General features: G+C 43.4%; 1 protein-coding gene across 3 annotated transcripts in view; it reads right to left on the reverse strand.

The window, feature by feature from the left end:
• Positions 1-2,999: 2,999 nt before the first annotated feature.
• The window catches only part of LOC125457561 (mediator of RNA polymerase II transcription subunit 12-like protein), a 568,603-nt gene continuing 558,987 nt past the window's right edge, over positions 3,000-12,615 (reverse strand). For all 3 annotated transcript variants that reach the window (XM_048541933.2, XM_048541934.2, XM_048541932.2), the window contains 2 exons: positions 6,324-6,405; positions 3,000-3,821 (listed from right to left, as the gene is read on the reverse strand). In XM_048541933.2, coding sequence (XP_048397890.2) covers positions 3,769-3,821; positions 6,324-6,405 — 135 coding nt within the window. In that variant the 3' untranslated portion in view covers positions 3,000-3,768. The remainder of the gene's footprint in view (positions 3,822-6,323; positions 6,406-12,615) is intronic.

Consider the following 12,615-nt stretch of genomic DNA (forward strand, 5'->3'; position numbering starts at 1 on the left):
CCGCTTGGTTTCCCCAGTGTAGACAAAGCCACACCGGGTACAATGGATACAATATACCACATTGGCAGATGTGCAAGTGAACATCTGCTTGATATGGAAAGTCATCTTGGGGCCTGGGATAGGGGTGAGGGAGGAGGTGTGGGGGCAAGCGTAGCACTGTGGTTGCAGGGGAAGGTGCCGGGTGTGGTGGGGTTGGAGGGGAGTGTGGAGCAGACAAGGGAGTTACGGAGAGAGTGGTCTCTCCGGAAGGCAGACAAGGGTGAGGATGGAAAAATGGCTTGGGTGGTGGGGTCGGATTGTAAATGGCGGAAGTGTTGGAGGATGATGTGTTCTATCCGGAGGTTGGTGGGGTGGTATGTGAGAACGAGGGGGATCCTCTGGGGGTGGTTGTGGCGGGGGCGGGGTGTGAGGGATGTGTTGCGGGAAATGCGGGAGACACGGTCAAGGGCGTTCCCCACCACTGTCAGGGGAAAGTTGTGGTCCTGGAAGAACGTGGACATCTGGGATGTGTGGAGGTGGAATGCCTCACCCTGGGAGCAGATGCGGCGGAGGCAGAGGAATTGGGAATAGGGGATGGAATTTTTGCAGGACGGTGGGTGGGAGGAGGTATATTCTAGGTAGCTGTGGGAGTCAATGGGCTTGAAATGGACATCAGTTTCTAGCTGGTTACCTGAGATGGAGACTGAGGGGTCCAGGAAGATGAGGGATGTGTTGGAGATGGTCCAGGTGAACTTGAGGTTGGGGTGGAAGGTGTTGGTGAAGTGGATGAACTGTTCGAGCTCCTCTGGGGAGCAAGAGGCGGCACCGATACAGTCATCAATGTAATGGAGGAAGAGGTGGGGTTTGGGGCCTGTGTAGGTGCGGAAGAGGGACTGTTCCACGTAACCTACAAAGAGGCAGGCATAGCTTGGGCCCATGTGGGTACCCATGGCCACCCCCTTTGTCTGTAGGAAGTGGGAGAAATCGAAAGAGAAGTTGTTGAGGGTGAGGACGCGTTCGGCTGCTGACTGTGGTAAAAAATCTCCCTGGTTCACTAATGCCCTTGAGGGAAGGAAATCTGGCAACCTTATCTGACTTGTCCTACATATGACTGCAGACTCTCAGCAATGCGGTTGACTGTTTAATTCGGGATATAGATAAATGTTGGCCCAGCTGAGATGTCCTCTTCACATGAACAAATACCACAAAATGCACTGCTGCATTTGGCATAGATAAAAGGAGTTGAAACTCGAGATAGCTCATGGCATTAGCAGAAGAGCAGAAAGTTCTCCTGGAGGTCTGTTGAAAATGTATTTCTCACTCAACAACAAGTAAACCAATTAACTCTTTGCTGATGAAGAAAGGTTACTAAATGCAAATTGGTTGCTTTATATCCCTGAATCATCACTAAGGCAACAATTCAGAAATAGTCCATTGATTTACAGAAAGATAGTGACATAATGGTAATAGCACTGGATTAGTAATCAAGGGGCTAATGATCTGGGGTCACTGGGGCAATTAGTAGAATTTAACAGAAAATAGATAGAAATAAAACTTTTTGAAAATTGGAATTAAAAGCTAATCTCAGTGGTTCTCATAAAGACTCACTTGATGTACACAGCAATCACTGTGCTTCAAAAGCAATCCACTATAAAATCACAGGTAACTCAGGTTTTTCTAATTCAGAGCTGTGAAGTGGTAAGAAAATGGTCGGGAATTAATACAAAATACAGGCCATTAATTAAGACTTTGCTGAATCACTTCAACTATTTCCTTCTTACTTTATTTAGAGATTGCTGTGAAAAGATTCACCAGTGATTAAAATTGCCTTCTCTGTAATAGAACGGCTGAGCTGTTGATCAGTCATAGTGATCGACAAGGTCTTGTGGACATTGGTAACGCTTCTGTCCCTCAGGATGTGATGCCCATAGAGGTGTGTCATAAGATGTTCAAAAGGGTTGATTAAAATCAAAGATGGTAATAATTATTTGTATCAAGTAGTCTAAGATAGACCCAGAAATCAGGTTAGACCAAAAACTCCTCGAAGCCAGTCCACCATCTACAAGGCTCAAGTCAGGATTGCAATGGAATACTCCCCACTTGTCTGGATGGGTGTAGCTCCTCAATATGCTTGACAAATCAGCCTGCTTCACTGGAAAATTCACCAAAGATTCTTAGACAACATCCACACCCATGGGAACACCACCCCCTGCAAGTTCCTCACCATCCTGACTTGAAAGCATATCACCATTCTTTCATGGGTCGAAATTCTGGAATTCCATCCCTAAGGGTATTGTGGGCATGTACGTGGACTGCAGTGGTTCATGAAGGTAGCCCACCCCACCTTCTCAAGGGCAATTAGGGACAGACAGTCTCTCAACGTGGGAGTGCATCCTGCCTGGGCATGCTCCAGAGGCAGCAGGAGAACAGGAAGCATCAGCAATAGCACTGTGGCCCAACATGGGAAGAGCCAGTAGTGAGAGAGGTGACCTGCTATCTGCGGCAGTGGCATCGAGAACAGGCAGCTGAGATCCTCTGCCGAGCCAGCTGAGACTCATCAAAGACTGTTGAACTTTTAACTTTATTCGTTTCCTTCCTAGTTTATATTAAGAAAGATTTTAATGTTAATTGTTTTATTTTATCATTATTTTTCTACTAATTCCGCAAAGGTAATGCTTAACTTTTTAAAGCTTTGTTTCCTTCATGTCTTCGTACCCAGGTATCTTTGTACCTAAGATGGCGCCATGATACACTTTTCACTATACTCATGTGTTTGAGTATGTGTGACAATAAAATCTAAATTCCCACCCAGCCAACAATACCCATATCCCACTAGTGAATTAATGAGAACTGCAATGTTGAAGTGCTTACCCTCATTCAGGAACAAACTCAACGGTACAGTTCACACTTTCTCTTCATGTATGCAATCCCAAAACCAGCTAAGAACAAATGCGCCAATCACAAGACAGGAAACCACTTGCTCAGATGTTAATTGTTGATTTATTAGATTTCAAGTTGCAACCGTCATCTTGATCCTTCAATGCAGCTCATAGTCCATATGTAACATATAAATACCAAACTCAAACCACACACGACAGAGCTGCTCAGAGGTACCATACAATAGTATCATCATCATCATAGGGGAAAAATAGTTTTATTATTTAACAAACATCTTTTCTTCTTCTTCTTAAAAAGTGCTCATGTAAAATTACAAATCTAGGCAAAATTGACAGTGTAAATGAACAGCTTTGTCTGGTCCTCAGGAGGCTCAAAACAACATAAGCCACTGAAAATAGCAAAGCATCTGTGGCCACAGTTCTGTAGACAGCCTATTTCATCATAGTCAAATTCATTCATATAAACCATTATTTTGGTCCAGTGCATTGTTAGGGTGTCCTCGCGCTAACAAATAAATAAACTCCATTTATATCTAGAACATTCCGATTGTTGTAGATTAGCTAAAAGCACCAAAACTGACTTTTAGCAAAACCAAACAAAAAAAATCCAGCAGCTTTGTTTTTATAGGACCTACAAGATCCAAGAAAATGTCTCATTGTAAAACTTCAATTTCTTTTTCTTTTAAATAAAATAATCTACTCTCACTTTACGTTATTTTTCACATTGGCTACATCACAGGGGGAGAAAAGCATGTGTTGAAATAATAATTCAAAAAAAACACAAAAAAAAGTTGGAATGAACAGTGATCAAAACCCCCACAGGGAGCTTGCTTGAGTGCATTGGTTTCAGTTGTTCTCCAGGGACTGCCTGTTCCATTCTTCTTTCCAGTGTTCAATAATGGGGTGGATGGCTGTAGGGATTCGATGACTGTTGGGGCTGATTACCTGACAGAGGACGAAGGTCACACAAGCATCACAATCAGCTACACATCACTGCGATTCAACTGTTATTCAAAGCGAAGAGAGGTTAGCACAATATTACAAAGCATTTCTATGGGCGGGAGAGAGAGAGAGAGAGAGAGAGAGACAGACAGACAGACAGAGAGAGAACTGGTCAGAACAATTACGAGACAACAACCTCACCATCAGACTGCATGATGATCTGCAATGGGGAAGGGAAGGAGGAGGAGAAGCGAAAGGGAAAACAGGCGGAGAGGTGAGAACATTGCTTGGACAACTCAAACAAGGAATTCAGCCTGAACATCTGGCTTCACTGATACAAGCCAAGTACAGTTCCGAGGTAGGGTCGCTGGGCCCGAATCTCATTTCTCTCCACAGACGCTGCCAGGCCTGCTCAGCTTTTCCAACAGTTTCTGGGTTTTTTGTTCCTGATTTCCAACATTCACAGTTCTTCATTTTTTTTTTAAATACAGTTTATAAATTGCCCAGGATGCAATGTTCATTTAGAATTCAGTTGCTGCTCAGTTTCCTGCCTGGCTATTTCTTCATTCATTTGCGGGATGAGGACATTGCCAGCTATGCCAGCATTTATTGCCCATCACCGCTTGCTCAGGCAGCTATTAAAAGACACCCACATCGCTGTGGATTTAAAGTCACATGTAGGCCAGACCAGGTGAGGACGGCAGATTTCCTTCCTTAAAGGGCCTTAGTAAACAATGGATTTTTGAAAAAACATTGAGTTCAAAATTCACCGTCTGCCCTGGCGGGATTCAAACTTGGGTCCCCAGAACATTAGAGATAACAGGGTGTAGAGCTGGATGAACACAGCAGGCCAAGCAGCATCTTAGGAGCAGTAAAGCTGATGTTTCGTGCCTAGACCCTAAGGGACCCTAAGGGTCTATGCCCGAAACATCAGCTTTCCTGATCACGAGATGCTGCTTGGCCTGCTGTGTTCATCCAGCTCTACACCTTGTTTTCTCAGATTCTCCAGCATCTGCAGTTCCTATTATTCCTAGAACATTACCTGGCTCTCTGGGTTAACAGTCCAGTGATGATATTGCGAGGCCATTGTCTCCCCTTAAAGTGTTTTGTCATGTTTCGTGTAGTGAATTGTCTTGTTGGCTAAAGGATCTTATTGGTGCCAGAAATCGTCACGTGTAATTTGTGGGCAATGTCCCAAGTAGTTTAAGGATACAAAATGCAAACTGTGCCTGACGATCACGTCTACCAACATCGATTCCCCAAAGCCTGTCCACCACCTTGAAGGCTTAAGTCAGGAGTGTGATGCAATACTCCCCACCACTTGTCTGGATGACTGCATCTCCAATAACAATCAAGAAACTCAAAGCCATTGGGACAACTGTCCATTTGTTTGGCATCCCATGAATGAATTTAAATGTTCTCTCTTTCCAACACTAGCACACACTGTGTACCACCTACAAGATGCAATGCAGCACATTACCAAAGCTACTAGGAAAGCACCCTCCAAACCCCTTCTCTTTTACTGAGAAGGACATGGGTGGAAGGCCAATGGAACATCACCATCTGCAATTCCCCTTTCAAACAACAGACCATTGACTGTGAACTGTATTGCCATTCCTTCCGTGTTCCTGGATCAAAATCCTGGAACTTCCTTCTTAATGGCACTGTGTGAGTGCCCGTGCTGGCTGGTCAAAAGCAGTTTGAGATGACTATCAGGGATGGATAATAAATGGGTGATGATACCAGTAAAACTGACAGCCCACAGAAGAATAAAAACTTACTTCTGAGCATTTGTTTCACCAAGGTCTTTGCCTGCATGCTTACCTATAACTAGACGTCTTATGATTCTGATCCCTTCGCTCACTCTGACCATCCTCATTAATCTTAGAACTCTTCCCTCTGATCTCTTACACTCTTTTTACAAATTGACATCATGATAGGGTGACTTGACTTTCTGTACTCTTCATTCACTCACTCTAATTTGTCCCCCCCCAACCCCCACGACCGAAGTCTAATGCTCCATTCCCATAGTTTTGAAGGCCAGCAGAGGTAAATGCTGAAGAAGTGTTCTGACCAGAAGACTATTAATGAAGAGGCTGACTGGGTTACTGGGCATCTGCAAGAACTTCGGTTTTGGGGAACTTCTTGTTTCCTTTTCCTTTGTCGGTAGCACATGGTTTCACCATATCAAAGTGGGTTTCCACCGGGTGCTCTGGTTTCATCCCACAATCCAAAGATGTGCAGGCTAAGTGGATTGGCCATGATAAATTGCCCATAGTGTCCAGAGATATTAAGGCTAGGCAGGTTAGCCATAGGAAATTTAGGGACAGGGTAGGGGTTTAGGTCTGGTTGAGATGCCCTTTGGAGGGTCAGTGCGGACCCAATGAGCCGAATGGCCTGCTTCCACACTGTAGGGATTCTATGATAAATATGTGCCAAGTTTAAACTGGTATCTGATATACTAATTATCCAGAATTTTGATTCCTTTCTAAAATTGATACTTACTAGAGAGCTGTTTTTGTAGCTGTCGAACCAGTGCTGCTGTCTGTTGCTGCTGCTGGGTCTGTTGCATACCCTGTCTGGAAAACTGCACGAGGAAAAAGAAACACATTATCAGCACTTAATCTGTCAATAGTTCCAGTCCCCTCAACAATTACTACTCATGGCTGTGATGTTCTGCCTGTGAGTGGGAGAATGTTAAGAGCTCATCCATCAGGGAGGCTCACAGTAATTTAGCAAAGAGGGCACATAAATCTCATTCTTATTTCCAAACTATTGCTGGCAAAAATTGTATCTTGTTGCTTTTAATTGGCCTCTGTTTAGTGATAATATTCAGACTGTCAGACGGTATAGATCTAGGCATTTCAATCACATTGTCAATCACAACAATAACTTATATTCCAGCCACTGACTCCATCTATAGTTCCCACAGCCTCAGGAAAGCAACCAACATAATCCACGACCTCTCCCAGCCCGGTTATACCCTCTCTCACCGGGCAGACAATATAAATATTTGACTGCACATATGAATAGATTCAAGAACAGCTCCTTCCCCGCTGTTATCAGACTTCTGAAATCGTATGCTTGTCTTTATTGGTTAGTGCACTGAGAATAGGAACTGGGAGGTCATGTTGCGGCTGTACAGGATGTTGGTTAGGCCACTTTTGGAACACTGCATTCAATTCTGGTACCCCTGCTACATGGTGTGAAACTTCAAAGGGTTCGGAAAAGACTTGCAAGGATGTTGTTGGGGATTGGAGGGTTTGAGCTATAGTGAGATGCGGAATAAGCTGGGGCTAATTTCCCTGAAGCATCAAAGGCTGAGGGGTGATCTTATAGAATCATAAAATCATGAGGGGCATAGATAGAGCAAATGGACAAGGTCTTTTCACCAGGGTAGGGGACCCCAAAGCTAGAGGGCATAGTTTTAAGGTGAGAGGGGAAAGATTTAAAAGGGACCTGAGGGACAGCGTTTTCATGCAGAAAGTGGTGCGGGTATGGAATGAGCTGCCAGAGGAAGTGGTGGAGGCTGGTACAGTTACAACAGTTAAAAGGCATCTGCATAGCGATATGAAAACCAAGAGTTTAGAGGAATATGACCTAATTGCTGACAAATGGGACAAGAATAATTTAGTCAGCATGTACAAGTTGGACCGATGGGTCTGTTTCCACATTGTAAAGCTCTACGACTCTCAAATTCTGATCTCTCCCTCTGCACCACCTCTGGCTTTTACACTGTATTTTGTGATAACAAGGTGTAGAGCTGGATGGACACAGCAGGCCAAGCAGCATCAGAGGAGCAGGAAAGCTGAGGTTTCAGGTCTGGATCCTTCTTCAGAAGATTTTCTGAAGAAGGGTCCAGACCTGAAACATCAGCTTTCCTGCTCCTCTGATGCTGCTTGGCCTGCTGTGTCCATCCAGCTCTACACCTTGTTATCTCAGATTCTCCAGCTTCGGCAGTTCCTACTAGCACTGTATTCTGTATTCTATATTCTATTCTACTTCCCTGATTAACTTTATGTGGTACGCTCTGCCGGTGTATCACGCAAAATAACACTTTTCACTGTATTTCGGTACGTGACAACAATGAATTGTTTACACAGCATGTTTAAGATAGTAAAATGAACCAAGATACATCACAGCAGAATTATTAACCTGCCTACATAAGGACAGGCCATTTCAGGACTTGGTCAAACAAGATCACCTTAAAGGAGGTTTGGTACTGAGATGAGGAGTAATTCCTTCTTTCAAAGGCTGTGAACCTTTGGAATTTTAACATGATGTCTCCAGTGAATAAATTTCATGCTGGAATAGACAGATATTTGGTCTCGTAAGGAACCAAAACATGTGGGGAACAGGCAGGAAGGTGCAAGTGAAACCCAGGATTAGTCATGGTTGGTGCAGGCCATTTAGTAGTGAGATGAGGAGAAATTTCATCACCCAGAGGGCGGTGAGCCTATGGAATTCCCTGCCAAAGAAAATAATTGAGGCTATCATTTAGGGGCAGCATGGTGGCTCAGTGGTTAGCACTGCAGCCTCATAGCACCAGGGACCCGAGTTCAATTCCAGCCTTGGGCGACTGTCTGTGTGGAGTTTGCACATTCTCCCCATGTCTGCATGGGTTTCTTCCAGGTGCTCCGATTCTCTCCCACAGTCCTAAGATGTGCAGGCTAGGTGGATTGGCCATGCTAAATTGACCATAGTGTTCAAGGGTGTGTAGGTTATATGGTAACGGGTCTGGGTGGGATGCTTCAAGGGGCAGTGTGGACTTGTTGGGCTGAAGGGCTTGTTTCCACAATGTAGAGAATCTAATCTAATCTAAAACATTACATGTTTTCAAAGGTTTAGGAGATTAAAGAGTATGGGGAAAAAGTGGGAACAGGGTACTGAGTTGTTTGATCAGCCACAATCATACTGAATGGTGCAGCAAGCTCAAAGGGCAGAATGCCCTACTCTTGCCCCTATTTACTAGGTTTGTGTTGAATGACAGAGCACGATCAACAGGCTGCATGATATAATCTTGCTCTTAGCATATGTCCCCTTGTGAGGGAGTGGTAGAGAGCTTCGGGAGGGAATTTTAGAGTTTGGGGCTTGGGCACTTGAAGGCATTGTCATTGATGAAGAAATGATTAAATTCACAGATCAGCAAGAGGCCAGATTTGGCAGAATGCACGGATCTTGGCTATTTACACAGAAGAGAGGGGAAAAGATGTGACCATTGCGGAATCTGAAGGACAAGAATTACTTAAAACAAAAATCAAGAAATTGCTAAACTGGACGCAGAATCCAAATAATGTTGTGAACAATATAAAGCAATGCAAGGCTTTCTCTCTCTCTCTCTCTCCCTCTCTCTGTCCCTCTCTCTCTCTCACACACCCTCTCCTTGCCAGATCTGCTAAGTCATTCTCCAAATTCCTGAATTTCCCTCTCCTGTTTAAAATCCATTGTGGATCTGGGAGTGCCCCATCTAGATTTGTCTATCAGCCACTGTTCCCCACATGACAGCCTGACACCTTTCCATGTGTTTCTTTTTGTTTTGGAAGCTATCAAATATGAATTCTTAATTTAGAAACTACCATTCCAATAAAAACCAGGCTGACCATTCCACTGACAGACAGATCGCTACTTGTAATAAAAATAAAAGACACAACTTAGGTTGTCTCTGACCAAGACAGAAAACCAAAAGACTGTGGATGCAGGAAATCAGAATCAAAACACAGATTTTTGGAGAAACTCAGCAGATCTGCCAGCATCCGTGGTGAGAAATCAGAGTTAACATTTCAGGTCCTTCTTCAGAACTGCCCCTTCTTTAGTTTTTCCAGCAACCTCTGTTTTTCCTTCTGACCATAATGAGTGTGAGGGAGTAGGATTCTGGTCAAAATAGGTGCAAGGAGAATTAAAGAAATGGGGGACACAGAGAGGTGATGGGGAATTGAGGCAAGTGGGCATAAGTGAGGAATAAATGGGATAATGATGATTTTCGAACAAGGAGCAGATGTGGGCCGTGGCAGCATGCTCCGAGATTCAGTAAGATTATGGTTGATCTGATTACTCCATATTGTGGACTAACCCCAATAATCTTTTTCCCTTTTGCATTTCGAGAAGATAAGCTTTACAAGAGTTGAATGATCAGGCAACAGGAATTTTGGAGGGAAACCAGTGAAGCAGAAGAATCAGAGAGGAGCCTGAAAACGGAGGAAACAGTGCAAAATAGGGGAAGACTACACAATGAGCGCAAACAAAAATGGAGAAAGGGATAGTAAAAGGAGACAGAGAAATAATGAGGTAAAGAGTAGTGAAGGCTGACATCTAAGATAACCACTTCACATTGTTTGTATGAAAATACTTCCAGCTGCTGTTTGCTCAATTATAATTTACTAAGTGAAGTATAATAAGTAGTTATAAAAAAAACCCAAGGAAAGTGGGTAGTGTCCTTGCCTGTAGGCCAGGAGCTCAGAGTTCAGGTCCCAATGAAGGACTTGATGACCAAAAAAGGTTTATCCATAACATAGCAACAAGTTTGATTTTCAACCTACAAACTCCACCCAACACATGGCAAAAACAGGCAGTCAGGATCAGAGAGATTCCTGGTCAACCACGCGAAGGAACAAACAGAAGGGAGCCTCAAATACTACTATTCATAGTGTCAGGCTTCAACATGTATGTGGACATGGCAACTCAGACTCCCTGGGTTTATCGCAACATGCCATCACCATATACAAAATAATAAGTGTTCAAAACTTTTCTAACAGTTTCTGTTCCAGATCCAGATCTATTTATAGAGTCATAGAGACATACACCACTGAGACTTATTCTTCAGTCCAACTTGTCCATGCTGACCAGATATTCTAAATTAATCCAGTCCCGTTTGCCAGCATTTGGCCCATATCCCTCTGAACCCTTCATGTTCATGTACCCATCCAGATGCCTTTTAAATGCTGTAATTCCTCCTCAACTTCCTCTGGCAGCTCATTCCATACATGACTCTCGTGAAAACGTTGCCCCTCGGGTCCCTTTTAAACCTTTCCCCACTCACCTTAAACCTATGCCCTCTGGTTTGGGGCTCCCCCATCCTGGGGAAAAGATCTTGACTGTTCACCCTATCCATGTTCCTCCTGATTTTATAAACCTCTATAAGGTTTACCATGCAGCCTCAGATGCTGCTCCCGAGTTTAAAATTCACGTTGGTTCTATAACTGTCATTCACAGATCTCACTGCCTGTAATTTTTATTCCCTCCCCTTTTTACTGATAACAAAGCAAATGAAACAGCATCATAAACCAGGTATCTAAACCCTGGTCAGATCCTACTTGGAGTACCGCTCGCAGCTCTGGGCACTGCTTATTATGAATGATATACTGGGCCCAGAGGAAGTGTAACACAGGTTTACAACAGTGATACCTGGACTTCAGGGGTTAAGTTATGAGGACAGATTATACAAATTAGGCTGTTTTCTCTCGAATTTAGAAGGTTAAAGTCTTCAAGATATTAACAAGTAAAGACAGGGTAGATAAAGATAAACTATTTCTGCTGTTGGAGGATTCTAAAATGAAGGAGCCTGGTCTGAGAATTAGGACCAGACCATTCTGGAGAGATGTTAGGAAGCACTTCTACACTCAAGGAGTACTGGATGCTTGAAACTCTCTTTCACAAATGACAGTTTATGCCAAATCAATTGTAAATTTAAAATCAAAGATGGATACACTTATTTAAGCGATGGCTATTAAGGGACATGAGCCAAAAACAGGCATAAGGCGTTAGGTCACAGATCAGCCATGGTCTCATTGAGCGATGGAACAGACCCAAGGGGCTGAATGGCCTAGTCCTGTTTCTATGTTCCCATAATTGATTAAATTTTTAGTGTACAAATTTCTACATTCAAGTCATTCATCATTTAGCAACTACAGCTGTACTGTCCTATGTTCTATGTAACTTGTGACACTTAGCACCAGAAATGAATGAATGAAACATACACAACTGTATTATTACATGCTGGGGATAATATCTTGAATAAGTCTCTCCAACTAGGACAGGAAGACAGCTGTCATCAGTTGGGCCAATCCTCACATTCTGAGGGCAATGAATTATTGTACTGCCAGCAGGACATCACAACACCAAAAACATTGCTGGTTACCATGGCACTGTTTCCAGTAACAACACAGTCAGCAAGATTTAGAATGGAAATTGTTCACTGTGACAAATCAACTTGAAGCAATGGTTGCCTTCCAGAATAAAGATTACTTAAAATTTCCTTTTCATATGTTATAAGCACATGAGGAAAAAAGCTTATCATTCTTTTGAAAATAATCTGAGACTTTCTTCTCAATTTCAAGAAATGATTCTTCACTCGTCGCTTTACAGGAAGATGGTGGCATAACGGTAATTGCGCTGGATTAGTAATCCAGGGGCTCATGATCTGTGGACACAGGTTCACATCTTCCAATCTTGCCATCTCACAAATGCGGTGCAGCAAGGGCCCCTGTATCAATATGTGTTTACATAATGTACATACTTCAACTGTGGAGGGCCATACCATTTACAAAGCCTGGTGTCTGCATTGGAAAGCGCCTTGAATGTTTAAACATTTCCCCTGTGTCTGCTTGGGATTCTTCCGGATTCTCTGGTTCTCTCCCACAGTCCAAAGATGTGCAGGTTAGGTAGATTTGCCATGATAAATTGGCCTGCAATGTCCAGTAGGTAGGCTAAGTGGATTTTCTATGGTAAATGAGGATAGATTTGGTGGAGGTGGGTCTGAATGGGATGAACTTTGGATCGTCGGTGCAGACTCGATGGGTTG

The sequence above is a fragment of the Stegostoma tigrinum genome, chromosome 14, assembly GCF_030684315.1.
Source record: "Stegostoma tigrinum isolate sSteTig4 chromosome 14, sSteTig4.hap1, whole genome shotgun sequence".
Lineage (NCBI taxonomy): Eukaryota > Metazoa > Chordata > Chondrichthyes > Orectolobiformes > Stegostomatidae > Stegostoma > Stegostoma tigrinum.